The sequence below is a fragment of the Calonectris borealis genome, chromosome 16, assembly GCF_964195595.1.
Source record: "Calonectris borealis chromosome 16, bCalBor7.hap1.2, whole genome shotgun sequence".
NCBI lineage: Eukaryota > Metazoa > Chordata > Aves > Procellariiformes > Procellariidae > Calonectris > Calonectris borealis.
The window spans coordinates 14,806,904-14,820,111 of NC_134327.1; the positions used below are offsets into that span (position 1 = coordinate 14,806,904).

The following is a 13,208-nucleotide window of genomic DNA, read 5'->3' on the forward strand; positions in this document are numbered from 1 at the left end:
AAAAGAAGAGAAAGAATAATAAAAATAATTAATTTAAAGAAAAAAAAAAAAATCCCGGTGTCCCTGGCAGTGTTGCCTGAAATCTGGCTATTTTTAGTGACATCTTGTACATATGACTGTAAAATGGTAAACCGTGTGTATTATATATTGCCTCATTATATAGTGTATATATATGTATACATATACATATATATAATATATATGAAGACTGTAAATGTTAAGACTAGTGTTCTTATTAGTATATTGCTTCACACTGAAGATTGTGTGTAACAAGCTGTTTCTAAAAGATGTTTATTTTCCTTAAGAGTAAAAAACAGGTCATTGCATTCAGAGCGTCAATAAAGATACAACGATTGTTTTGGAAGTACGTGGCGCCCTGCTCGTGGCCTCTCTTTCTCCTAGGGGGTGGCCAGGGGTGGCTGGCCCTTCGTCCCCAGGTGCCACCAGCCCCGAGGGCCATGCTGTAGGGCTGGGCTGGAGAGGACGCTGCGGTGGGGCTGGGGTTTGGGGGGGGGCAGCACTCCCGGCACATCTTGGGGTCAGGAGGGTGTGTTTGGGGTGCCTTGTCCCCCAGTGTCCCCATCCCTGCCACCCTTGTCACCCGTGCAGCCCTCCCCTGTGGGGGCAAGGCAGGACCCACAGCCAGGGATGCCCAGCTGAAGGGGGGATGCCCAGCCGAATGGGGTGTCCCCTTGCCCCAGCCAGGCTCTGTGTGCCCCCCAAGTTCGGTGTCTGTCCCCACCCCTCCAGTCCAGCACACACCGGTATAAATAATCAGCTTTAATTGTCTGTACAAAACTCTCCAACTATGAAAATACCGTTTAAAAAGGCAAGGCCGGGGGGCTAGGGCAGGGCGGGGGGCTATGTACAAGGGGGGGGCGCAGCAAGGGGACGGGGCAGCCCCCCGGGAGCCCCATGCCACCCTGCCATCCTTTCTCCAAAAGCGCTCAGGCCCAGCCACGCCCAGGGGTGGTGGCAGCTTCTAACTGGAAGGACTGGTCAGTGCTGGGTGGGGGGCAGGAGGGACAGGGTGGGGGGCCCCTCTTGCCTGCCATGGGCAGGGTTGGGGAGAGGGCCCTTAGCCGCCACCATGGGGCCAAACCTCCTCCCCCCACAGTGGGGGCAATGCCGAGGTGCCCCAAGCCCCCCCTGCGGCAGCGGGACCCACGGGGGGGCCAGACAGGGACACCAGGAAAGGGGGGCGAGGACGGACCCCTACCCTATGCCAGGGCACTGGGGGGTACTGAGTGGCACTGGGGCCAGGCTGGCCAAATTCCCAGTGCCATGCAATACTGCGACAGTGTCACTAGAGGTCCCCACGTCCTGTCACCCAAGCGGGCTGGGGACAGGGACAGAGCCACGGGGTGGCCGAGCCCACCCGGGGTGCCCCACGCATGGCTGTCCCATGCCAGCAGCCTCCGCACCCACCGCCGGTGGCATCGGGCATCACCCTGCCCCTCCCCACCCTCCCACCCCCTCACCTTAAAACCTGCTCCCTAATACCGTCCCGCAGAAGGGGTTCCCGTCCTGGGGGAAACTGAGGCACGCGCCTCTCCGCCACCCCCCTTCCCCACATTCCGGACCCCGGGGGGCTGGCAGCATGCCCCCCATCCCCGGCTAGCCCGATGTGACAGTGGTGCCGCTGCCCAGCTTGATGATCATCTGCTGGCAGTCGTGCAGCGTCCGTTTGTCACCCAGCTTCTCCAGGGTGCGGGCGGCCTCGGCCAGCATGCCCACGCGCTGGCCCGGCCCCGAGAGGAAGCTGGGGGGGAGGTAGCAGCAAGCCAGCAGCAGGGCCTCGGCGTGCTCCCGCGGCGTGGGGTGGCTCTCCGGCTCGCCGGCTGCAAAGGCGGGGAGAGAGCGGGTGTCAGCCCCAAGGGTGCCCCTGGAAGCCACCCACCCTCCCTTGGGTGCTCTGGCAGGGTGACGGGTCCGTTCGCCCACCCCAGAGCAGGTGCCACCACTAAAGCATGGGCAGGAAGCCCCCGCGCCCCATCCCCCAGTGCTGCGGGTGGGAAGCGGGGTGTCCCCGGGGGGGTGCGGCGCCCGGGGGTGGTCTCCCATCCCGTGTCCCACCTGTTTTGTTGCCCTGCACCCCTCTCCTCCGCAGGCTGCGGTCCAGCAGCTGGTGGGTGCGCGTGGGGCTGGCCCGGGCCATCAGCCTGGCGGTGGCTTCGTGCAGGAACACCTGGAGGGGGGGACACACAGTGAGCACGGGCGGGCGCAGGGGACGAGGGGACCCGCCAGGATGAGGGTCGGGGGGCTTACCCGGCGCATGGCGGGGCGGAGGGTCTGGGCCAGGCGTCGCAGGCTGCTGAGGTCCTGCTGGAAGCCGCGGAGCTCGAGGGCGGACGCCTGGTAGAGGCAGCTGCGCTGCTGGCTGACGTTCATCTGCTGCTGCCACAGGTTGGTGCGGGTGACGAGGAGCAGGTCGCACAGCAGGAGCTGAACCGCCTGGGGGGGGGCGAGGGGAGCTGGGTGAGGGGGGGGACAGATGGACAGACAGACGGCGGGGGGGGCCGAGGAGGTCCCTGCGGGCAGGCGTTGCTGCGCGGGACCCCCGCCGGGCTGCATGGCAGGGGCATTGCACTCCCAGTCTGACACATGCAATGCAACTACAATGCACCCCCGCGAGGGCCGGGGGCACCTCCCGCGAGGGCCGGGCGCTCCCCCCCCACCAGGGCGGATGGCCCCCTTGCCCCCCACCCCGGCTCACCTTGTCGATGGTGCCTTTGGGGGGGCTGCCGAGCTCCAGGCTCTCCCGCAGGCAGCTGCTGGCCTTCTCGCAGTGGCTCAGGCTGGCCTGGCTCCCGTCCTGCTTGCTCAGCATGGCCCGGACGGCCCTGAAAGAGTGCAGGGCCGCGCGGGGCAGGGGCTTCCTGCAAGGGAGGGGGGGACACGGTCACTGCAGGCCGTGCCCCCCCCCTCAGCGGACACAGGGCAGCCCCGCTGCAGTGCTCAGAGTGCGTTAGGAAGGGCTGTGCCGACCCAAAAAAGAGGGGAGGCGTGCGATGAGCTGGCACCCCCTCCCCGTCCCCGATGCCCCCGGCACTCACTCAGAGCTCTGCAGCGCCCGGGGCATGGTCTCCACCAGCGGGTAGAGGCGCTCGGCCCCCTCCTCGTCTCCCTGCAGCCAGTGAATAACCGTGCCAATGATGGACGCCCACCACTTGGACACGGGGTCGGTGCCTGCGGGACAGGAGGGACACAGGAGTGGGGTGTCCACCACTCCCGTGGCCCCCCACGTGAAGTGTCCCCAAGGGGGGGGACACGCCAGCCTCACCTGTGACGGCCGCCAAGCCGGAGCTGATGGAGGGTGCGGGGCCAGGTGCGCCGCTGGCGTCAGAGCAACCGTTGAGCAGCTGGAGGTACTCGAGAGCGTCGGAGAAACGCCTGCCGGGAGAGGGGCCGTGAGCGGGGCCGGTCCCACGCCGGGCGGAGGGAGCGGGGTGCCCACCCTGCCACTTACCCCTCTCCCTGGGCAGCGGGGCGGCCGGGCTCGGGCATGGCCACGCAGCACAGCGCCTTCTCCAGGAGGTGCTCGCGGAAGAGCTGGGTCACCTGCGCCAGCGGGTCCACTGCGGCACAGAGGGGTGGTGAGCGGGTACGCCTCCACCCCGAAACGGGGGGCTGGGGGTGCCAGGGGGCGCGGGTTACCTGGGTTGCCAGCGGAGCTGTAGATGGTCTCCCTCGGGACACCCTTGACGGCCCAGTCCCCGTCGACGAAGAAGCGGTGGCCTAAGGGGTGGCAGAGCCACTGCATGGCGGGGGGCACGGCCCCCCCGTGGGACAGGGCCACGCGCCGGGCGCTGCAGAGGAAGGGGCGCTGCGGGGAGAGTGGGGGGTCAGGAAAGGACCCAAGACTGGGTCCCAGGGGGCGCACGGGACCCCCAGCCCCACAGTGGAGGGGGCTGCCCCACACTCACAGCCAAGAAGTGGAAGCAGCGGTGCAAGCTCGTCTTGACCCGCAGGGCAGCCGCCACGTAGATCTCTGCCAGGGCGGCCACAGAGATGGCGTCGCCGGCGCACTCGGCCAGGTTGACGGCGCTCAGCGCCAGGTTGATGGCCAGCAGGTGCCCCCCGGCCTGCTTCCCTGCGGGGACAGGGACGAGAGGCTCATGGGGGGGACGCGGGACGCAGAGGTCCCGTCCCCCAGCCCCCCCGCGGCGCGGGGCCGTACCGGCGAGGTGGAGCTGGTGCAGGCGGTGGTAGGCCATGGCGGCGTCGCGGGCGCTCTGACGGACGTGGGCGGGGGGCGGGGGGTCAGGGCGCAGCCCCCCGGCGCGGGCAGCCAGCCAGCGGCCCACCCAGAGGCGCTGGAGCAGGTGCCGCAGCAGGCTCCAGAGCAGGCTGCAGGCCAGGTCCCCGTGGGAGGCGGGCAGCGGCCGCCCCAGCGCCCCCAGCGCCGTCCGCAGGTGCTGGGCCCCCTGCGCGAAGTCCCCCTGCGCCCCCCGGGAGGAGGCGGGTCAGCGAGGGGGGCGGGGCCAAAGGGAGGAGGGCGGGGACAGGGCGGGTGGGTGGAGCTAATGGCAGGGAGGTGGGCAGAGGGGCGGGGCTACACGTAGTGGCAGAGGTATAGGGGCGGGGCCAGGTGCGATAGGTGGGCTAAGCTTAGAGGAGATGGGCGGGGCTAGCCCGGGTGGAAGAGGCGGGGCTGGGGCAGGTGGGCGGGGCTCCTCGCAGTGCGGGGATGTCGGGGCGCGGCTCAGCTTGGAGCAGGTGGGTGGGGCTAGCCCAGGTGGAAGAGGCAGGGTGGGGTGAGGTGGGTGGGGCTAATGGCAATGGAAGGGGCGGGGCACTGTGAAATAGGTGGGGCTAACCCAGAGAGCAGGTGCTGGGACAGAGACTGGTGGGACCAAGTGGGGCGTGGCCAGGGTGGGTGGGGCAGGTGACATCATGCAGGGTGTGGCAAGGGGGCGGGGCTTACCCGGTCAAGGTCGAGGTCGGCCTGCCGGCGGTGCCGCCAGAAGAGGACGGAGGGCTCGGAGTGGGGGCGGGTGACGGGCTCCCCGCAGACGAAGAGCCGCACCACCGCCCCCAGCACCAGCGCCGCGTTCAGCGCCCAGAAGGCCAGCGTGGGCCACAGCCACTGCGACCACCCCCACGGCTCCTCTGCGCGGGGAGGGGGTCAGCACCACCCCGCCGCCTCCGCCCTGTGCCCACCCTAGGGTCTCCATCCCAGTGGCCTTCAGCCCGTGCCCACCCCAAGAGCCTCCACTCTAATGGTGTCCATCCCAGCATCCTCCACCCCAATCATCTCCCATCTCGAACCTACCCCAAGACCCTGATGGCCTTCACCCCATGTCCACCATGACCGCCTCCACTCTGATGGTCTCCACTCCAACGGCCTCCAACCCGTCAGCCTTCACCCCATGCCCACCCCAACAGCCTCAACCCATGCAGCCCCCACCACACACCCACCCCAACATCCTGCACCCCGATGGTCTTCACCTCAACAGCCTCGAGCCCATGCCCGCCCCGACGGCCTCCATCCCAATGGCCTTTGCCCCATGCCCACCCTGACAGTCTCCCCCCCACACCTATCCCAACAGCCTCCATCCCAGCAGCCTCCACCCTGCACCCACCCCAGCCTGACAGCCTCCATCCCAACGTCCTTCACCCCAAAAGCCCCCACCCCATGCCAGAGCTTACCCACGGTGCCAGACTCAGCCATGATGCTCCTGCCGTGTCCAGGGGTGCCCAGGCTCCCCACAGAGGTCGGGGCACCGGACCCCCGGAGGAGGGAGGCCAGGGGGTTGAAGGAGAGGCAGAGGAAGACGAAGGTGCAGAGGGCCATGCGGGAGCGGTCCAGCATGCCCTGGCTGCTGGGCGAGGGCGGCGGGCGCTCCTGCTTCACCTGTGCCAGCAGAGCTGCTGTGAGCCCCGGGCACGGGCATGGGGCACGGGCATGGACATGGGGTGCGATATAGGGCATGGGATATAGGGCATGGGATATAGGGCATGGGCATGGTGATGGCGCACAGGCATGCGATATAGGGCATGGGATATAGGGCATGGGATATAGGGCATGGGCATGGTGATGGCGCACAGGCATGTGATATAGGGCATGTGATATAGGGCATGGGATATAGGGCATGGGATATAGGGCACAGGTATGGACATGGGGTACAGGCCATGGGACATGGTGATGGGGCACAGGCATGGGATATAGGGGCATGGCGCACAGAGCACATTTTAGGGTACAGAGCATGGGGCACGGGCATGGGGCATGGGTGCAGCAGCCCAGTGCACCCCAGAATGCCCCCGCGCCCCTCCCTCCAGCCCCAAATGGGGTGAGGAGCAGCCTCAGGGAGCAAGACCAGGGCTCTCGGCTCCCTTCCCCGTGCTTTGCTCTTGGCCCCCCCGGGGTGATGCAGAAAATCCCCCACTCCACTCGGGGCAGGGGGGATCCCCTTCTACAGCCCCCCCCCACCTTGCCATGGTCGCAGAGGGGGCTGTCGGGCTCCGAGTCGCTGCTGCTGTTGCTGCTGCCCCCGCTGAGCGAGAGCGGGCTGCTGTGGGACGGCGAGCCCACGTCCGAGGGCGGCGGCGTCAGCATCTCCATCACCTCTGCCTTCACCACCTCCATGGGGGCCTCCGCCTTCGCCTCCCTGCTGCAGGAGGCCACCAGGTCCTTCAGGGACTCTGTGGGGAGCAGAGTGGGCTGAGGGGTGCTGGAGGGGTACGGCAGCCCCGGCGCCGAGGCTGAGCCCCCCCCGGGACCTGCTCTTCCACTCACGGTTCTTCTGCATGGCCATCTTCAGGGCGAGGTTCTCCTGCTTCAGCTTCTGGTTGCTCTGCTGCAGGAAGCGGATGTACTCGATCGCCTTCCTCAGGATCGCCGACTTGTTGAGCTGCCGGTGGACAGGGACGGCTCAGCCCAAATGCCGGGTGAAGCCCCCCCGCATTGCCCAGCCCCCGTCCCACCGCCCCCAGGCTCCCACCTTGGCCTCGGTGCCCACCACCAGGTCCTTGAGCTCCACGATCTTGTCATTGATGGAGGAGCGGTAGCGTTTCTCGATGGCGTTGTGCGCCGTGCGCTTCTCCCCCCTGCTCTGCACCAGTGCCGGCTTCCCACTGGGCGCCAGCCGGTTGATGGGAAGCTTCTCAGCATCCACCACCAGCGGCACCGTGGCCAGGATGGTCCCTCCGCTCACCAGCGCCTGCGGGGATGGGGGATGGCATCGGTGGGGGTCCCGGAGCATCCCCCCACGCCGGAGCTCCCTGGCAGTGGGACCTACCGGCACCTGCAGCGGGGCGGCAGAGCCGCTGGCGCTGGTGGCCAGGGAGGCGATGCTGGAGCTCTTGGCGCTGCCGGCATCCGTCTTCACGGCCGTCAGCAGCAGGGAGTCAGCCTTGATGAAATGGGGCTGTAGCAGGACCTGGGGGACAGAGTGGGGTCAGCGAGGCTGGGGGGGCCGCTGGGACCCCCCACCCCTGGCCCTGGGCTTACCGGCACCGGCTGGATCTGGGGCGAGACGGGCTGGGCGGCGGGAGCGGCGGGGGCCAGGAGCTGCTGGGGTGCCACGCTCTGCACGGGGCCGGGCAGTGCCACGGGCTGGCCCGGCTGCGGGGCGGGCAGGGGGCTGGGCAGGGCCTGCCCCGCGCCCCCGGGCTGCACGGCTGGGCATGGAGCAGAGGACAGCGTTACCGGACCCCCCAGCACCGGCCCACCCCAGGCAGTCTCATCTCGCAGGGATGCATCCCCCTGTCTCCAGCAAGAGCCCCCCGCAACAAGCCCCCACCCAGGGAGCCCCGACCCCCCCCTGCACCCCCAAATCCTCACCGGAGAAGCTGTGCTGGCTCTGGTAGCCCACCAAGGGCTGGGGGCTGAACTGGCCGGAGGACGAGGGGACGAAGCTGGGGGCCAGCATCACGCCGGGCTGGGGCTGGCTGCTGGGCACAGCCGCCGGCTCCTCCTTGACACCCGGGGCCGGCGCCGGCAGGAGCGGGGCCGGGGGCTGCGGGGTGAAGGCCGCCATCCCGGGGGGCCCTGGATAGACGCTGCCAGTGGGGGCGGCGGGGGGAGGCTTGCTGGACCCCAGGTAGGTGCTGAGGGTGCCCGGGGTGGGGGGGAGCCCTGGGGGCACAGCACTGTCGAGGGCACCGAACGGCGAGTCAAACAGCCCCGAGAAGTCATTGTCCGGCGTGTTGATCAGCTGGAGCATGTCTGCAAAACAGCCCCCCACCGTGCCGTCAGCGGCTGCTCCGGCCCCGCACCTCCCAAGGGGCCCCCAAAGCCCCACGCTGCCCACCCCACAGCTCAGCACTTTGGGGACAGATCCCCATAACCCAGGGGAAAAATTCCCCGAGAGCCCAGGAATCTGCTGTGCCCTGCTCCTCGCAGCCTCCCAGGCACCCTGCCAGCGGGGAAACTGAGGCACGGCGCTCGCAACGGGGGTGCTGGGACCTGGCCACCAGTGGTCAGAGGTTTCCAGAGGGTGCCCCGGAATGAGCCCATCCACATATCGGGGTGTCCGGGGATGCCCCCACTGAGGTGTCCCCGGATGCTCCCACCAAAGCGCCCCGGAATGCCCCCGTGGCAGTACCCCCAGGCGCACCCCCCCCACACACACACCCCCCCCCGGATGCCCCCACCGAGGTGCACAGCCCCCGGACGCACCCCCATGGGCTGCAGCACCCTGAGAGAGGCTGCAACAGTGACCCCGCCAGGCAGGGAGGAGGAGGATGGCGAGGAGGGGGTACCTTCGAAGGTGCATTCCATGCCGGTGGGCGTGGGGGGGGTTCCCAGGAGCAGGCTGCGGCCCCCGCTCAGCCCCGTGCTGGGGTGCGACGAGGCACCGGGATATTTTAAAGCCATGTTCTCGCCTCCTCCCCGCGGGCCCTCCCCGCCGCTGCCCGCGCCAGGCCTGGAGCGAGGCCGGCGATGGGGTGATGCGACTCCGCCAATCGCCGCCCGCGCGCCCGCCGGCCACCCGCCGCCCCCAGACAGCCCCGCGGCCGCGCCAAGGTGAGCCCGGCAGCGGGTTACTCCCGGGCACCCTGCTGTAACCCGCCGGCGGTTACTTGGGGTCAGTTACCGTTAACCCCTTCGCCCCGTGCCCCATCGCCCCCCACGTCCGGCCAGCCCGACATGACGCTCCTCACCCGATGCCCAGCGCCCGGAGGAGACACCCCGCAAGGACCCGGGTGTTTGCGCAGCCCCATTTCCCCCGCAAAGCCAGCCAGCCCTCGGCACCCCTCTCTACGCAGGTGGGTTTCCTTCCAGGGGGGCTCCCAGCCTCAACCCCCCCCGCTCAAAAGACTCTCAAGGTTTCCCCAGGGGCAAGAGAGCAAAGTCTGGGGGTGCAGAGAGGGGATGCTCCCTCCTGGACCCCTCTTCTTGCTCCCCAGCCCTGGGAGTGGGCACGGCTCTCCCAGCCGCCCGGCGCCTACCAGATATTTCTAGCCCATGGCACCCGCTGCCACCCATGCCATCAGCACGACACAGGCACCCGGCGGTGCCACGGCTGCCCCCACCTCCCTGCTTCAGGCATGGAAGCCCGTGGGGCAGAGCCACATGGCTGTAGGTCCTGGCAGGTCCCGGTGGGTGCAGGGCACCCGCATCCCTGGATGCGCATCCCACAGTCACCCCGGGGTGGGCACAGGGACAAGGGAAGACCCGTGGCCACCCAGGGACTGATGGCAAACCCACGGCCTGTAGAATGTCAGGGAACTGTGGGGCGCGAGGTGGCCCAGATGGCCGTGATGCAAAGGAGCGTGGCAAAACCCCACGGCGGGACACCCTCACCCCGTACGGCCATGGTGGGCGCCGCTCAGCCCTGGCACGGGTCCCAAGGGACCCAAGGGAACACCAGCACAACTCTGGAGCACCGCTCCTGCCTGCCTGCAGCTACCATCCTTCCCTGCCCGTGCCAAAACCTCGCCGGGAGAGGCAGGTGGCACCTGGATCTGCCCTGATCCACCCCAATTGCCGTTGGGATGAGCCTCCAGCCCTGGGATGCCACCTCCACCCTGGCTCCCGGAGGAGATACGGCTCGTGCACCGTTGGAGGGCTCGGCCAGCCCGGCGCCCGCCTCGCCGCATGCTCCACCGGCTCTGCCAGTCTGTGCCGGATGCGCGGACTGGCAGAGCCGGTGGAGCATGCGGCGAGGCGGGCGCAGGGCTGGCCGAGGGCCGGGAAACCCAATTTTTGGCTAAAGCCATGGTAACGCTGCACCCAGCACCGGTAAGACCTCAGTGGCACGACAGTGGGAGTGGGGTCCCCTCGGCAACATCCCCACCCCACGGACGCCCAGCTCGGCGGGGAGGTGGGTGCTGATGGGTGTCAGCCCCAGGGATGCTCCACTCAGCCCCGGGGGCCGGTGTAGAACCTCCCCCCCTCACCCCGTCCCGGTTGGGTGGCTCGGGGGAACCCAAGCGTCCTGGAGGGAATGACCGGGAGTAACCCCGCCGGTGACGTCACGGAGGGGCGGGGCTAAAGGCGACACGATGCTGCCGTCGGCGGGGGCCCCGTCGGGGTTGTCCCGACACCGGCACCTCCAGCCCGGGGGTCCCGGTGTCCTGCCCCACCCCCCGGGACCCTGCTCCTCCCGGAGCTCCCCGCTATGGACCGGCCCCCGGTAACGGAGCCAGCCCGAACGGCCCGGCCCTGCACCGACTCCACATTCCAGTAGCTTGGTGTTCCCCCCCAGGCCGGGCCCGGCACCGAACCCGCTCTCTCCGGCTGCGCCCCGGTGCAGCGGCCGTGCACCGAGCCGGCTCCCTTCAGCCTGGCCGTGCACCGAGCCCGGTCCTCCGGCCATGCACCGAGTCCCGGTTATGCACCGAACCCGCTCCCCCGGTCATGTCCCGGTCCCCGGTTCTCTGCCCGTGCACCGAGCCCGGTCTTCCCAGCCCCGGCCATGCACCAAGCCCGGTCCCGGCCGTGCACCGAGCCCCGGTACCGCACCGAGCCCAGCCCCCCGGCCATGCACCGAGCCCCGGTGATGCCCCCAGCCCGGTCCCGGCCATGCACCGAGCCCGGCCCCGCTCGCCGCTGCTCCGGGTCGGGACGCACCGTCGATGTCGCTGAGCAGGGCCGTGTCGATGTCGCTGGCCCCGGAGAGGCCGAGGGACGGGGCCAGCCCCTCCAGGGCCGCGTCGTCGAAGGCGAGGGCGCTCATCCCGGCGGCGGCGGCGGCTCCCGGGCTGCGGCGGCTCTAGGAGCGGCGGGGCCGCCCGCCCGCCATGGCCGCGCTGGCCCGGGGAGAGGGAGGAAGGGGACGAGCCGCCAAGTTGCTCCCGCGAACCGTGCCCAGACCTGCTACCGGGCAGGGGAGGGAGGGAGGGAGGGGATGGAGGCGGATCCGCCGCCGCGTCCCGCCCCACGGCCGCTTCCCCGCCCCGCTGCACCGCGTCGGGACCCCCGGCAGCACCGGGCAGGGACCCCCGGCAGCACCGGGCAGGGAGCTGGTGGACCAGGACCGGAGCAGGGAGCAAGGCAGGCTGCAGCCCCTGAGCAGGGCAGCAGTCCCCTGGGAAAGTCACCAAGCCCTGGGGAAGTCACCGAGCCCTGGGGACAGTCACCAGCCCTGGGGACAGTCACCGAGCCCTGGGGACGGTCGCCAAGCCCTTGAGACAGTTACCAGCCCCTGGGACAGGCGCCAAATACCTGTGCTGGGCATTAAATACCACTTAGCCCCCGATCAGGGCACACGTGGGAGCAGGCAGGAGGGCCAGCGTGGGGAGAAAGTGGTGGCCGTGGCTGCTGTAGCCCCCAGCACTTTGTGGAGGCCACGTGCCAGGGCCACCATGTCACCTCTCAAGGCTCCTGCAGTTTCCAGCGCAGAGGCAGGCTGCGGATATCTGCATCCCTCCTCCCAGCTCTGGGGTCCGGAGCAAGTCCCAACACCGCTGCCTGACCATGGCATGGCCCAGGGTGGGAGAAGCTCCCATGACCCCGGTTAGGGGATGCCGAAGGGCTGATACTGCCCTGTGAGCCCCAGCTCAGCCCAGGCACCCTCCTGGGTGCGAGCTGTGGGAACCAGGAAAACCGCTGGTGCCATCAGGGTCAGCCCTGTGGCTGCCCACGGGTGGTGGGTCTCAGTGTGGGGGTCTCACGCCAGGGCAAGGTTTGTCTTCCTGCTGGGAATAATTTAGGAAAAGAAAATGTGCTGCAACATCAGCCCCCTGAAAATTTGCCCTCTCCTCTTCTGCGCCACCGAGCACAATCCGAGGCTACCTGTGAATTAATTAAACCATAAAAACCTCCCTCCTAGCCTCACTGGCTTCCACATGGCGGCACAGCGGGCACCCCTGTGCAATATGGGGATCCCCTGCATGGCACAAGGCACCCCGGTGCAAATGGGGCTCACCGGGGATGACGCTGAGCATCCCATGCGTGCACGTGGGGGTGGCAGAGCTGTGGGTGCACAGCCCTGCCGGTCCCTCTGCACCCTCAAGCTGGGGACATTAACCTGTGCCCGAGCTGGGGACAAGCCCAGGGAGCCCTGGCTCAGCTCCGCGGCGATGGCTGGGGCAGCATCACCCGCACGCAGGCCGCTGGCAGCCACTTGGACATCTCTCACCCACAGCAAACACTACTAAAGAAAAACCCTCGAGAGATTCACAACCTGCCATGGGGTGTGCAGGGGGGCCGTGTGCTCTCCCCCACTTTTATTCGGGTCACCGGGGAGAAGCCGGGCTCTGTGGCGGCGGGAGGTTTCCCTTCGCTTTCGGGAAAGCCCAGTCCACGTGCTGCAGGAGGAGAGCGCAGGTTTCCAGAGCCGGGGCGATGGATGTGCCGTGGCCCCGTGAGGCTTTAGGGCAGCCTCGTGCGAACGTGAGGGTCACGCACCTTTAACAACCCATGGGAGACCCGGGACACAGCCTTCCCTGTGAGACCTGGAGGGGGGAAAATCACACACATAAACATAGTTTTATTTTCACACAAGCTGCAGGCAAAGCCGGATTTTGCAGGGCCCTTTCCCCGACCCCAAGGCTCCCTCCGAGCCAGAGGGGACGTGCACCCCGGGGACCCACACACGATGCTTTCCCCTGGGAATCAAAGCAAACAAGCAGCATCCTCTGTGCAACCGGGAAGGATTAAGCACCCCGGCAGCTCCGTGGGACGGGATGGGTTTGGAGGCCGATGGATGCCACGCGGGGTGGGGCTCCCCGGGGTAAGCTTGGTTGCAGGGTAGGGAAAACCCCGCCTGTAGGACCAGGGCCACGCAGCCAATAAGCGCGGCGGCCCGGAGTGGAGT

General features: G+C 68.2%; 1 protein-coding gene across 1 annotated transcript; it reads right to left on the bottom strand.

Moving 5' to 3' along the window:
• Window positions 1-275: 275 nt before the first annotated feature.
• SREBF1 (sterol regulatory element binding transcription factor 1) lies at window positions 276-11,258 on the bottom strand. Its single transcript, XM_075165426.1, has 19 exons — window positions 11,021-11,258; window positions 7,787-8,170; window positions 7,454-7,623; window positions 7,242-7,382; window positions 6,945-7,163; window positions 6,740-6,854; window positions 6,434-6,645; window positions 5,653-5,857; window positions 4,928-5,112; window positions 4,181-4,442; window positions 3,927-4,093; window positions 3,658-3,826; window positions 3,470-3,578; window positions 3,284-3,393; window positions 3,057-3,189; window positions 2,717-2,879; window positions 2,269-2,454; window positions 2,077-2,188; window positions 276-1,841 (listed from the first exon to the last, which is right to left on the bottom strand). The coding sequence occupies exons 1-19, from the start codon at window positions 11,124-11,126 to the stop codon at window positions 1,618-1,620; spliced, it is 3,372 nt and encodes a 1,123-aa protein (XP_075021527.1). The 5' UTR covers window positions 11,127-11,258; the 3' UTR covers window positions 276-1,617.
• Between the last annotated feature and the right edge of the window lie 1,950 nt (window positions 11,259-13,208).